This window comes from Acinonyx jubatus, chromosome D2, assembly GCF_027475565.1.
Source record: "Acinonyx jubatus isolate Ajub_Pintada_27869175 chromosome D2, VMU_Ajub_asm_v1.0, whole genome shotgun sequence".
NCBI lineage: Eukaryota > Metazoa > Chordata > Mammalia > Carnivora > Felidae > Acinonyx > Acinonyx jubatus.
The window spans coordinates 60,156,044-60,171,103 of NC_069393.1; the positions used below are offsets into that span (position 1 = coordinate 60,156,044).

A 15,060-nucleotide genomic window follows, 5' to 3' on the forward strand; every position below is an offset into this window, starting at 1 on the left:
GGCAGGCAGGCCGATTCACCCATTCCACGAGTAGTTTTTGATAGTCTGTCATGTGCCAGGCACTCTCCTAGGGGCTGGGGTATGGTATGGTCAGGAGGTGACACATGAACTGTGCCTGAATAATAAGGAGCCGTCACATGAGACCTGAGGGAAGAACCTTCTGTAAGAGGATGGATGAGATGCCTGTTGCCAGCCTACACCCTCACTGGATTCTGGATCAAAGTTGCTGAAGCCAGGCAGAGAGCTAGAGGTGACCTAGAGGAGCAGGAAGGCAGATTCTCTGTCTGAGGGACCTTGGCTCATCTTCTATGCCAATCGACTGGGGTCAGGTGAACAGACAACTTGCTGAAGCCCCTTCCCCCAGGGAGCCTTCTTTGCTAAGGGCCACAGAGGCTGGCTCCCCCCACCTCTTAGAGCTGACAGAACCACTCAGTTCAGAGTTGATGGTTTGTCTGATGGTTTGTCCCTGAGATCTGTTTTCCCAGCTTGGCCAGCAACCCCGCCTCCTAGGTTGGCTCTGTATTGGTCCAATAGCCCCCAGTGCGATGTGTGCAGGGGCTTTTTGTTCTGAGCCCTTGCCCGTGCACCTCGGATGTAACTGAGGGCGGAGGGTCAAGGGCAGGGGTTTTTCTCATCTCACCTCGTTTATTCCATCATCCATTCACTCATCAAAAAAACCCATTTTTTTTGGTTTGTTTTCTTGAGCTTTTACTGTGTGCCAGGCCCTGTACCTGGCTCCAGGGAGACTGTAGAGCTAACTCGCCCCGCGCCTGGCACCCAGGGAGCTCAACCTTCTTGCTGCACTGTTTCTGTTTTCAAGACCTGGTTCTACCGCCCGTGCGGGGAATGAGTCCTTCTCCCGGCGCCCCACCCCCGCCCATCCGCCTGCTAGCTCACCCTGACCCGGGCCGGCCCCGGCGCGGCGAACAACTTGTGGCAGCGGGAACGCGGCGCGCCCCGGGGCCACATCTGGCTGCGCGGGCGCGCGCGTGTCACTAAGACGCTCATTCACCGGCGCAGCTGTCACCATAACAACCGGAGCCAGGGAATCCTGGCGACGGCTGCGGGCGAGGGGCGGGGGCGGCGGTCGCGGGAGGGAGCCGGCGGGGGCGGGAGCGCCCAGCACGCCCCGCGCTCCACAGAGCCCCGCTCCATGCGGACCCGCGGGCGGGAGGGCGCCACGCACGTCGCCGCAGCGGCCGTCCCCGCGGGCGGGGACCGAGCCTGCCACCGAGCCGCCGACCTCCCTCGCCGGGAGCCCTGACTCTATGGCCCCGGGGGAGCGCGCCGGAGCCTCCGCGCCGCCCACCACCAGCCGGAACCCGAGCGCCAGCCGGAGGAAGAGGGGAGCCCCGGGCGCCGCCGGCCCCGGCCCAGGGGCCCGCCCGCGGTCCCCGTCCCCGCCGCGGGGAATGGCGGGCAGGTAACCGGCTGGCGCGAGGACCCCCGCGGCGGGCAAGACCAGCCGAGGACGCCGCGGCCCCGAGAGAGGGAGGAGAGCGGCGGCCCGCCCGCCCCCGGCCGCAGCCCCAGCAGGGCCCTCCCCCGGCGGCGCGCGCCCGCGCGCGCACACACTCGCACACCGTGCCTCCGCTCCTGCCCAACCTCGCCTGCCCCCCGCGAGTGCTGAACCCCCTGGGTCCGGATGCCATGGGTAACAACTTCTCCAGTATCCCCTCTCTGCCCCGAGGAAACCCGAGCCGGGCGCCGCGGGGCCACCCCCAGACCCTTAAAGGTAAGGGAGGTTCCGCCGGGCCCGGCGCAGCCCGGAGGACTGGGGCGCAGGTGGAAGGGCAGGGAGAGGTGGAGAGGTGTGATTGGGGTGGAAGGGCAGGTGCCACCTGTTGTGTGTGTTTGGAGACGCGAGGTGCGCATCTGGCCCTGGTGGGGGGCTGGGAGTGGGGGGGCTGGGGGTGGTGATGTTGCAAACCCGGAAGGATGGCGTTCTGTGGGGTCTGCGCAGTTTCCCCCACCAGCACTGGGAACGTCACTGGAGTTAACTCAGGCCACGATGCTAGCGTGCTGGAGTGAGGAAGGGCATTTGCCCAGTGGGTAGGGGAGTGTGGCAGGAGGCTCAGACCGGCCAGCTGTGCTTCTCAAGGGAAGCATCACAGTCTCCTTCTTCATCTGCCCAGGACTGGAGAGGTCACGCTGGAAGCACTAAGTTGCATCTTCCATTGCAGGATCTTAAAGATCCAGGACTGACTTATAGCAGCCTGGAAGAAGGGGCCAGAGCTCTGTTGACTTTTTGCATCCACTGACTCAGCTTGGTTTCTGGTTCCTCCAAAGGCCAGATGTCCATTCGGAACCCTAGACAGGAGATGCTTGGGAGCCTTGAAACGGAGGAACATTTACCAGGAAGGTCTTTGCGATCTCAATCCCCAGACCTACCCAGCACCGCCAAGGAAGCCCTGGCCCAGTCCTCGGCCCTGCAGCTTCCACTGCTTTCTCTGACCCTTGCAAGACACAGCTGTGTCCTCCCAAGCCCTCAGACCCCACTGATTCCCTTCCGGAAGCTGCTTTTCTATCACCTTCAGAACCAGCCAGCACTTGTCCTGGGCATTCTGATGGCTAAGAGCCGGGAAGGGAAGCCCTTAGTCTTCTCCAAAGAACAACCCACTTCCTCAGCCCCTTGGGTGATGAGAAGGATATGGTAATACCCCTTGACAAAACATTAGAGTTGAAAAGAACTTTTGCAAACACCTTTTCATGTGAGGGAGGAAACTGCTCTGGGTAGTCAGCAAAGCTAATCATACCCATTTCACAGCTGAGGAGAACGAATGCTTGTTTTTGGTTTCCGAAGCCAGCAAGCAGCGGAGCTAGGCTGCACATCTGTATCTCCTGACTAGATTCTGTCCTCTCTTTTGCTGGACAGTTAACCTTCCAGACTAGGGGAGAGGAGGAGGGATGGGACCACCATCCTGTGTTCTAGCTCCGACCATTTCAGAACTTCCGCTCTCAGTTTGGGAAAATCGGTAGGTTTGTTGTGTCTTTCTGGAAATTAATGTGGTGGTACATGTCAAGACCTTTTAAAATAGCATATTCATTGGCCTTGTGATTACTCTTAGAGGAGCTGATCCTAGCAAAATGGAGATCCAGGCAAATACTTATACATTAGGTTAGGATGTTCACAGCAGTTGTGTTTATACTAGGAAAATAACCTAAATGCCCCGTAATCATGGTATGTCCTCTCGGTGGAGTATTATGCAATCTTTAAAATTGTATTTTTGAAGAATATTTGATGATTTGGGAAAATGCTCAGTGCAGCACTATAATGACAGTTGAAAAAGGCAGGACAAAAAAATATGTAGACTGTGAGATCCCAATTTTGGGAATACAAAAAAAATATCAAACAATCCTGGAAAGAAAGTTTCCAAAAGGGTAACATTGGTTTTTCTCTGGGTAATGGGATCATGTAAGATTTTTTCTTTTTTCTTTCTTTTTATATTTTGCTCATTTAAAAAATTTCTGCAATAAGCAATATTATTTTTTTTATCATCAGGGATAAGCTGTAAGTATTAACATGTATAACAACTACTTATGAACATTGAAAACAGATTCTTAATGATGGAGGGAACTGTGGACATCTTCTCATTCAGTGTCCTCCCTCACAAGTGAGAAGAATGGAGGGAAGGGAGGGTGTTTGCCTAGTTACTCAGTGCATCAGTCAAGAGAACATGGCAAAGTCAGGCTGAACCCTTCAAGGGCAGAGTAGCTGAGCTAGTGAGTTGACTTGGGGTTTAATGGCTCACAAACTGCCCCAAAAAGGCTGGCTTGCTCCATCCTTGACCCTAGGGAAGTTCAGAGAAGGCTTCAGTAATTATACCTCTTTTTACCTAAAGTTTGGAATTGTGGGGAGGTGAGGTCTCTGTGACTGGAGTCTTTGGCAAGGGAGGGAATGGGCAGGAGAGGGTCTAGGATCCTCCCACCTCCCTGCCCCCACTCTAACCTTCTCCTCTGCATGACTCCCCACTTATGTGGCCTCCACTTAAGTGGAAACTCCACTTATGCTGCCTCCGTGGTTTGTAGGGATCAGTTCTTCTTCCATGGGACTAAATGGTGGTGAAGTTCTCTCTCTAGCTGTCTCCCTCTCTCTGCCCATCCCCTTTCAGGCTTGATTTACCAGATTCCACTCCCCTGTCCCTACCCACACACCTACTGGAGGTGGCCATGAGAGTTTTGATTCTGCTCCTTCCAAGCCTGAGATGAAAGATTAGGGTGTGCCCATGATAGCCACCTATGGGTGTCCTTTGTCTGGGGTCCACTGATCCTGACTTCTCCTACCCTAATAAAGCCATCTTTACTCTGTTTTTGTGTCTACTCAAAATTCTCTTCAAGCTAAAACAGCATTGGCCTAGTAGTCTTCTCTGATACATCAGTGGTCATCCAGAATTCCATTCCAACTGTATTGGTGTTGACCTCAGTACTGGCTCTGACTTTAAGCCTGTCCACCTGGACTTGTGCTCGGATTGCTTCGGTACCCACCCTGTGTTCAGCTCTAATTCATTATCAGTGAATTAGATTATCGGTGTCCATACAGAAATTTGCTGGGGGTGGGGAACTCTCCTTTGTTTTGTTTTTTTCTCTCTCTCCTTCTATAATTGAAATCTCTATTGATTTCTCCCCATTTTAATTAAAACAGCTGGAAGGGGTCTGACATAATAGGGACCCTGGGACACATAGGAGATCTAAGATTAGTCTGGCTGTCAGGCTGACATGAAATGAGGCTCGTCCTTCACCTGTCAGGTGGTAGACTTTGGTGTTCTCCCTGGAGACACGCTAACTTCACCTTACTGCCAGTGATTCCCACTGGGGTCTGAACAGTGTTGGTCTAGGAGTGTCCAGGGGAGAGATCCAAGGCATAGCTCTGGGCTTGGGGCCAAGAGACAGTTACGAGGATGCCTGACCGAGAGGTGAGGGTTCCTGACATCCCGGTACATTCACAAGCTGAAGATCTACTTGAAGAGTCAAGGCTGAGGGAGGGAATGGGGCCAAGTGCTTGGCTGGACCACGGAAATCCCAGATGTGTGTGGGCATAGGTCAGAAATGGGGAACCAGGGAGGACTGTGAGCCAGACATGGAGGGAACGGCAGAAATTGGATAGATGATAAGGAATGAAGCAGGAGTGCTAGGGTGTGGGGAGGAGGGTTGGGGAAGGGACATACAGCAAAGGCTTGGAGGTGGGAGTCGGTAAGTGTGTGTGTATATTCTCAGTTACAGGCACAGGGTCACTGGGGCAGGGGACTCCAGCTTCCTGGAGACAAATACAGAGAATAAAGATCTTCCTCCTTTGCCAGCTCCTTCTGAGTGCCTGCCTGCTTAGTGCTAAGTGCTGATGGGACGGTGACTAGGAAAACCTTCGGGGAGGGCTACCCAGCCCAGTGGTCACCCATAGATGAGGATTGGATGGGCCACTTCCCATCTTCTTTTAAATTGTGGTAGGATTTACATAAAATTCACCATTTTAACAGTTTTGGACCGTGCAGTCCAGTGACATTTAGTACATTCACGATGTTGTGCAACCACCACCTCTGTCTAGTTCCAGAACATTTTCATCACCTCAAAAGCAAAGCCTGTACCCAGTAAGCAGTCACTCCCCATTACCTCCTCCCCTGAATCCTTGGCTAAGAATGCTGCCCAGAAACATCGACCTCGGAAGTGGTGGGGCTGGGATTTCTACCCAGAACACCAGAGCTCACGAGGGAGAAAGTCAGTCTTGGAGGAAGTTTTGTATGTTGGGGCCTTCTTTTCCCTGACCCTCTGGGATGGCATGTGCTCACTTCCAAGATGTGCACATTGAGGGTCAGGTTTTGGTTCTCTATCACAGAGGCCAAGATGGAGGCTGGATAGGCAAGAGCAAGAGGGAGGAGGAGGGGGGAGGAAGGAGGGCAGGAGCTGGGCACTGCCCAGGGGAATGCCAGGGATGCCTCTGTCCTGGTGTGCCAGCTGCCCAGGCCTATTTCCTTTTGGTCTGTGACTCTCCCAAGGGCTAGAGGCTTAGGGGCTGCTTCTCACTGAACTGGTTGCTTTGGCAACCCTGGGCTGGATGCAAGTGGTCTCCTTGGTAACGCCTGAGAAACCTGCCTATGGGGATGGAGGGAAGTGGACGGGCCAGCGGTCAGGCAGGGTGGCACAGGCAGAGCTGGGCCAGGCTGCTGAGATCAGAGGCCTCTGGGGAGGGTCAAGCTTATGGAATAGGCTGGGCTGCCTGTTGGCCATTCCCCAGCGAGCCAGAGGCCAGAAGCCCAGGAGATCTGGGGGCCTGCCTGGAGACACCAAAGGCACTATGGGCCAGCCCAGGAAGTGGGAGGAGATGGGGGTGAGGGTGAGAAGGGGAGAGAATATAGCTTCTGGATGACAGAGCCAGCTACAGGGTTTATTAAAAGATGCTTATCAGAGGTCATTACCCGGATCCTGCTGTTTTGGGAAATGAGCAGGTGCTGATGCCTGTGGGGGGGGGGGGGGGGCGGGGCGGGCAGAGAGAAAAGAAGGTCTAGGAGAGGAGAAGGAAATAGATGGAATCACTGGCAGGCAGGTGGGAGGCCTTGGCTTTCTCTCTGCTCTGGCTGCCCTGGGGCGGGGGGCAGGGGGCTAGTTAGGTCTGGCTCTGGAACTGAAGTTCTAGGGTGAGAGTTGGGGTTCCAGGGATGCTCTGATGGGAGGGGCTCATTCTGTTGTTTAGCAAATGCATACTAAGCATTGACGACAGGCCAGACACTCTCCTAGGCATGAGGATACAAAATAGATGTGTACAAAATAGATGAGGGCTCGTTGCCATGAAGCTTTCCCTCCAGTGGGGAGGCAGATGGGAAGAAAAATGACACATGAACAAAAATGAATTGGAAGATGATAATAACCACTAACATGCTATGTGCTGGAGCCCATGCTAAAGTCTTTACACCTATTATCTCATTTAATTTTTAAAACAACCTTGTGAAGTAAGTATGATTATTAACCCCATTTATGGATGGATAAACTGAAACTTAAAGAGGTTAAGTAACTTGCCCAAGGTCAAATGGCTGATACGAGGTGGAGCCTGGATTCTGGCCAGAGTCTTTCTGATTTGGAGCTAGTGCTGTCACTTTCTCTCTCTCTCTCTAATACGGGCATACTTAGGAAATATTACGGGTTCTGTTCCAGATCTCTGCAATAAAGTGAATATTGCAATAAAGCGAGTCAAATGAGTTTTTTTGTTTCCTAGTGCATATAAAAGTTATGTTTATACTACACTGTAGTCTATTAAATGTGCAGTAGCATGACGTCTAAAAAAACCAGTCTATTCCTTAACTAAAAATGCTTTATTGCTAAAAAGTGCCAACCATTATCTGAGCTTTCAGTGAGTTGTGTTGTTCTTGCTGGTGGATGTTCTTGCCTGGATGTTGATGACTATGGACTGATCAGGTCGGCGGGTGCTGAAGGCTGGGGTGGCTGTGGCAGTTTCTTCAAATAAGACAGTGATGAAGTTTGCTGTATCAATTGACTCTTCCTTTCGCCGAAGAATTCTCTGCAGCCCGTGATGCTATTTGATAGCATTTTACCCACAGGAGAAATTTTTTCAAACTTGGAGTCAGTCCTCTCGAACCCTGCTGCTGCTGTGTCAACTAAGTTTATGTAATACTCCAAATCCTTTGTTGTCGTCTCTACAATCTTCACAGCATCTCAAGAAACCACTTTGCTCATCCATAAGAAGCAGCCCCTCATCTGTTAAGGTTTTATCACAAGATTGCGGCAACTCAGTCCCATGTTGACGGTCCACTTCCAGTCTACTTTTCTTGCTGTTTCCACCATATCTGCAGAGACGTCCTCCACTGAAGTCTTGAAGCCCTCACAGCCATTCGCGAGGGTTGGAATCTACTTGTTCCAGACTCCTGTTAATGTTGACATTTTGACCTCTTTCCATGATTGACAAATGTTCTTAATGACATCTAGCATGGTGAATCCTTTCCAGATGGTTTTCAGTGGACTTTGCCAGAGGAATCACGATCTGTGGCAGCTGTACCCTTATGGAATGTATTTCTTAAATAATAAGACTTGAAAGTTGAAAGGACTCCTTAGATCCACGGGCTGCAGAACGGGTGTTGTGTTAGCAGGCATGAAAACAACATTAATCTCCTTGTACATCTCCATCAGAGCTCTTCAGTGACCAGGTGCATTGTCAATGAGCAGTAATATTTTGAAAGGAATATTTTTTTCTGAGGAGTAGTTCTCAACAGTGGAATTAAAGTATTCGGTAAACCATGTGGTAAACAGATGTGCTGTCATCTAGGCTTTGTTGTTCCATTTATAGTGCACTGGCAGAATAGATTCAGCATAATTCTTAAGGGTCCTAAGATTTTCAGAATGGCAGGTGGACAATGTCCTCCACTTAAAGTCACCAGTTGCATTAGTCCCTAACAGAATGAGCCTGTCCTTCGAAGCTTTGAAACCAGGCACTGACTTCTCCTCTCTAGCTATGGAAGCCCTAGATGGTATCTTCCAATAGAAGCCTGTTTCATCTACACTGAAAATCTGTTAAGTGTAGCCACCTTCATGAATTATCTTAGCTAGATCTTCTGGATAATTTGCTGCAGCTTCTACATCAGCACTTGCATCTTTACCTTGCATTTTTTTTTAATTTTTATTTTTTTCAACGTTTATTTATTTTTGGGACAGAGAGAGACAGAGCATGAACGGGCGAGAGGCAAAGAGAGAGGGAGACACAGAATCGGAAACAGGCTCCAGGCTCTGAGCCATCAGCCCAGAGCCCGACGCGGGGCTCGAACTCACAGACCGCGAGATCGTGACCTGGCTGAAGTCGGACGCTTAACCGACTGCGCCACCCAGGCGCCCCACCTTGCATTTTTATATTGTGGGGACGGCTTCTTTTCTCTAAACCTCATGAACCAACCTCTGCTAGCTTTAATCATTCTCCTGCAGCTTCCTCACCTCTCTCAGCCTTCACAGACTTGCAGAGAGTTCAGGCCTTGCTCGGGATGAGCCTTTGGCTTAAGAAAATGTGGCTGTTTTGATTTTCTGTCTTTTTAAAAAATGTTTATTCTTGAGAGAGAGAGACAGAATGTGAGCAGGGGAAGGGCAGAGAGAGAGGGAGACACAGAATCCGAAGCAGGCTCCAGGCTCTGAGCTGTCAGCACAGAGCCCGACACGGGGCTCGAACCCACGAACTGCGAGATCGTGACCTGAGCGGAAGCCGGACGCTTAACTGACTGAGCCACCCAGACACCGCTGGGGTGTTTTGATTTTCTATTCAGACTACCAAAACTTTCTCCATCTCAGCAATAAGGCTGTTTTGCTTTCCTATCATTCATGTGTTCACTGGAGTAGCACTTTTAACGTCCTTCAAGACCTTTTCTTTTGCATTCACAGCTTGGCTAACTGTTTGGAGCAAGAGGCCTACCTTTCCCCAATCTCCCTCCTTCCTCACTAAGCGTAATCACTTCTAGTTTTTCATTTAAAATGAGAGATGCGAGACCCCTCCTTTCCTGATGCAGGATTACCACTGATCTCCAATTTGTTAAAACAACAACAACAACAACAACAAAAAAACAACAAAAAAAACAAAAACAAAAACACAATTCATTGTCTGCAAAGTAGGGTGAAGTGAAGCACCATAAAATGAGGTTTGCCTGTAACCGTTTTATTTAGAACAGCTTTAGATCTACAGAATTATTGCAAAGTGATGGAGTTTCCAGATACCCCCTGGCTGGTATACCCCGCAGTTAACATCTTAACCTTAGTATGGAAAATTCATGACCAGTAATGAGCCAATATTGATACATTGTTATTAACTAATGCCTTTACTTTATTCAGATTTCCTTAAGTTTTCCCAGTGTTCTATTTCTGTACCCGGATCCCATCCAGGATGTCACATTGTATTTTTAGGTACCATGTTATATATTTAGTGGTCATGTTTTCTTCGGCTCCTCTCAGTTTTGACGGTTTCCCATGCTTTTCTTGTTTTTGATGACCTTGACAGTTTTGAGGATTACTGGTTAAGTTTCTTGTAGACTGTCCCACTCTTGGGATTTGTCTGATGTTCTCGCGATTAGATTGCTGTATAGGTTTTGGAGAGATAGACTGTAGAGGTGAGGTGCTGTTTCCATCACGTATCAAGGGTGCATGCAAGCCACATGACCTATCACTGGTGATGTTGACCTTGATTACTCAGCTGAGATAGTGCTTGTCTGGTTTCTTCATTGTAAAGTTAAAGTTATACTTTCCTCCCCTTTCCATATTGCACTCTTTGGAAGCTACTCTCCATGCGCAGCCCTCACTTAAGGAGTGGGAGTTATGCTCCCCTTCCTTGAGGCCAGAGCATTACTTTAACTACTTTGTCAACTATTTCTTTAGTTACCTGGTCAGTTAGATCTGATACTTTTGGATAAGGGCTGTAAAAGAGAGAAGACTGGGGAGCTCTTCTCAGGGAACTTGACCTGGTCCTGCAGGTCTGGGAAGGTTTCTCTAGGGAAGTGGCCAGAAGATGAGTAGGGCTTGGCTTTATGTTCCTAGAAGGGTACTACTGGAATGTTGGGTGTGGAACTACTCATTTAACATCCCTGACCCCTGCCTGTTCAATGCTACTGGCCACCTTCAAGGTCATTGTGACCTAAGGGGAAAAAAAAACTCCCATGTTTTTCTTTTCTTTTAATTACAGTGTAGTTAATATGCATGCAGTGTTATATTAGTTTCAGGTGTACAGTATAGTGATGCAACAATTCTATAATTACTCAGCGCTCATCAAGATAAGCGTACTCTTAATCCCCTTCACCTATTCTACCCACTCCTCCACCCGCCTCCCCTCTGGTAACCATCTGCTCTCTAAAGTTAAGATCTCCCGTATTTTTAAAAGCACCCCAAAGCCTATTACTACCCCTGATTGAGAGCATTGAGCTGGGTGTGGAGAGCAGCAGTGAAGGGTGTTCCTGGCAGGGGGCCTAGGACAGAGGCCTAGGCCTGTGCTTGAGGACAGAGTTTAGAGTTGGTTCCTGCTAAGTATGGAGGAGGGGATGATCCCAGGCCGATGTCATCCCAACCCTCTGGGCCAAGGAACTTTCTCAGCAGAAAATCATTAAGAGATCACTGCCTTGCCTCTCTTCCGTGGTCACAAAGGCGGTCTGTGCAGGGCTGGGGCAGGAGGAGGAGGGTTTTTCCTGGGATGAAGGAAGAGGGAGAGGAAAGTATGACTGCTGGCTTATTTGTGTGGCCTTCTTTGCCTCTGTTGCCCCAGTACGCCATTCCTGCTGCTCCAAAGGTCGGGGAGGGGACAACAAAAAGGGAGAACATTGCCAGGAGGAGGTACTGTCTTGTGATAAGGGTGGTGGCCCTTCCACATGCTCCTGGCTTTCACCTTCATCTCCCCCCCCCCCGCCCCCACCACCCATGGCTTGCCCTGGCCTCTCCCCCACATCTGCAGAAAGGCTGATCTTCTCCAGAGGACGGGCCAGTCTAGAGAGTGTGTGCGTACCAGTGGAGGTATCCATCCATGCACGTCTGAGAACAGGGGAGGAAGCGCTTTGCCTTGATCAGAGTAAGTAAAACTTCAGGGGTGCTCCAGCTCCTCGATTTCATGTGTTGGTGCCCTCTTGGCAATGGACATGGTGCTGGGTATGGAGACTGAGAGGTGAATACTGGCATCGTGTCTGTCCTTGAGGTGCCCATGGTCCACCTTTATTTAATTCAGACATCAGTCCGTATTGACAGGAGGAGCCCTTTTCTCCTCCCTGTCTGCTTTCTGTTCCTTTTCTTTCCCTGCTCTTCCCAGCAAATGCTCCTTTGAACACATTTTCCCTGAGGAGAGAGGACTGGCAGGTGGTCAGGTGTGTATGTGGGGCTGGTGGAAGGACCAGTGCCCCCTGACTTTGAACATCAGAACCCAAATATACTGTAGAGATTGTTTTGTCCTACCTCCTTTGTCAGCCCGGGTCTGGGGTTCTCAGTCCCAGAGAGGGGACGTGACTTGCCCAAGGTCCTACAGCAGGATTGGACCAGGTGGTACTGTGGTCTCAAGGCTCTGACCTTGCAGGGTGCTGATGGTCTCCAGAGTTGACAGAATTAAACTCCAGAGGGACAGCTGAGGGGGATGGATGCTTGACCCAGCTATGCTATGTGCTGTCCGTAGGGAGATTGTTGAAGGGCTTTAAATGGAAGAGTGACAGAGTCACTTGGACATCTTAGAAAATTCTAAGCAAGGGGCAAGCGAGGGGCAGGGCAGGAGACAGGTGTGGCTTCTGCCAGAGTGGGGCAGTGAGCAGTGAGGCAAATAGATTGACGTCAGCTTGAAGATTTAGAGGTGGAGAGGGAGATACAGAGGAGCTGCTTGTGTGGACATCTCTCTGGGGTTTCTGACTTCTGGGGGTGTGGGGGCCTGGCTTGGAAGAGCTTGAATACACAGGGAGGCTGGCCTCTTAGGAGTTCAGGGGTGGGTGTTCCCTTGAGTGCTGTGTCCCACTCAATCCCTGAGGTCTTAGAGCCAGGAGAAGAAACAGGTGAGGGGGCATGGCTGGCCCTGGGCTCTTAACTCCATCTCTACCACCTGGGACACCATCAATAATTAATACGCCCTCTGCCTGTCACAGGTGGCTCCCGGGTGGGCAGAGGCAGGGCCCTGGCACCTGTGGTGTGATATGCATCTGGCTTCTGCTGGCCCCGGGCCGGGGCCCTTCAGTCCTGATCTAGCCAGGCTTTCTCAGGTGGCTCTTTGCTCCCAGCATACACACACAAACCGTGAAAGGTGGCCATAAATCAGCTGGGACAGGCCAAGGCTTCTCTGGTTTTCCCAGAGTTGAGATCAAAGCCCCAGACCCTCACCCTGGGGCTCAATACTTATTAAATTATTAAACTGTCAAGGGAGGGGAAAGCAGGAGGGACTGGATGGATGGCCATACAGTAAAACAATGCGGAAGAATATGGGCCGAGAAATAAAATAGCAGGTAGTGCAGATATCTCTTCAAGATATAGATTTCATTTCCTTTGGATACATTCCCAGAAGTGAGAATCATAGGCAGTTCTATTTTTAATTGTTTGAGGAACCTCCATATTGTTTTCCAAAACTGCTGTACCAATGTACATTCTCACCAACAGTGTACAAAAGTTCCCTTTTCTTTACATCCTCATCAATATTTGTTATCGTTTTGATAAGAAACATCCTGATAAGTGTGAGGTGATCTCTCATTGTGGTTTTGATTTGTATTTCCTTGATGACTAATGATGTCGAACACCTTTCATGTACCTGTTGGCCATTTGTGTGTCTTTGGAAAAATGACTCTTCATTAAAAGAAAAAAAAATTTTTAATGTTTACTTATTTTTGAGAGAGACAAAGACAGAATTTGAGTGGGGAAGGGGCAGAGAGAGAGGGAGACACAGAATCCGAAGCAGGCTCTAGGCTCTGAGCTGTCAGCACAGAGCCCGACATGGGGCTCGAACTCATGAGCTGTGAGATCATGACCTGAGCCGAAGTCAGATGCTCAACCAACTGAGCCACCCAGATGCCCCGAATCTTCATTTTTAAATTGAGTTACTATTATTATTTTCTTGCTATTGAGTTGTAAGAGTTCCTTATATATTTTGGATGTTAACCCCTTATCAGATAGATGGTTTGCAAATATTTCCTCCCATTCTTTAGGTTGCCTTTTTATTTTGTTGTTTCCTTTGCTGTGCAGAAACTTTTTTTGATTAATGTAGTTCCACTTTTTTATTTTTTCTTTTGTTGCCTGTGCTTTTGGGATCATATCCAAAAAAATCAAGTCAAGACCAGTCAATTGTCAATACCAATGTCAAGCTTTTTTCCTGTTTTGTTCCAGGGGTTTTATAGTTTCAGGTCTTATATTTAAGTCTTTAATCCATTTTGAGTTGATTTTTTAATATGGTGTGAGATAAAGGTCCAGTTTAATTCTTTTGTTTGTGGATAGCCAGTTTTCCCAACACCATTTATCTTTTCATAATCTTGTGTATTCTTGGCATTTTTGTTGAAAATTAGTTGACCATATGTGCATAGGTTTATTTCTGCAATATTTTATTCTGTTGAGCTCTGTTGACATATGTCTTTATGCCAATACCATACTGTTTTGATTACTATAGCTTTGTAATATAGTTTGGAATCAGGAAGTGTGATGCCTCCAGCTTTGTTCTTCTCCCTCACGATTTAGCTATTCAGGGTCTTTTGTGGTTCTATACAAATTCCGAGATTATGTTTTCCATTTTTATGAAAAATGCCATTGGAATTATGATAGGGATTACATTGAATCTGTAGATTGCTTTGAGTAGCATGGACATTTTAACAATATTAATTGTTTCAGTTAATGAATATGGGATATCTTTGCACTTATTTGTATCTTCTTCAATTTCTTTCATCAATGTTTTATAGTTTGCAGTATGGAGATCTTTCATCTCCTTGGTTAACTTTATCCCTAAGTATTTTATTCTTGTTGATATTTTGTAAATAGGTTTGTTTCCTTACTTTTTGGGTACTTTATTGTTAGTGTATAGAAACACAACTGACTTTTGTATGTTGATTCCGTGTCCTGCAACTTTACTGAATTTACTTATCAATCCGACAGTTTTTTGGTGCAGTCTTTAGATTTTTCAATGTATAAGATCTTGTCATCTGCAAATAGAGATAATTTTACTTCTTCCTTTCTGATTTGGATCCCTTTTATTTCTTTTTTCTTGCTTAAGTGCCCTGGCTGGGACTTCTGGCACTGTTTTTGACTACAAGTGGCAAGAGTGGGCACCCTTGTCTTGTTTCTGATCTTAGAGGAAAAGCTTTCAGCTTTTTACCATTGAGTATGATGTTAGCTGTGAACCTGTCATATGTGGCCTTTATTTTGTTGAGGTACATTCCATATATACTTAATTTGTTGAGTGTTTATCATGGAAAGATGCTGATGTTGTCAAATGCTTTTTATCCATCTATTGAGATGATCATATGATTTTTTAAATCATTTATTTTATTAATATGGTATATCATGTTTATTGATTTGCATATATTGTACTATTCTCACATCCCAGGTATAAACCCACTTGATCATGGTGTAAGATCCTTTTTACTGTGCTGTTGAGTTTGG

The 15,060-nt window shown here is 48.4% G+C and overlaps 1 protein-coding gene across 1 annotated transcript in view; it reads left to right on the forward strand.

The window, feature by feature from the left end:
* The first annotated feature begins 1,109 nt into the window (after positions 1–1,109).
* The window catches only part of NEURL1 (neuralized E3 ubiquitin protein ligase 1), a 79,393-nt gene continuing 65,442 nt past the window's right edge, over positions 1,110–15,060 (forward strand). Inside the window, exon 1 of the mRNA XM_027062995.2 lies at positions 1,110–1,735. Coding sequence (XP_026918796.1) covers positions 1,651–1,735 — 85 coding nt within the window. The 5' untranslated portion in view covers positions 1,110–1,650. The remainder of the gene's footprint in view (positions 1,736–15,060) is intronic.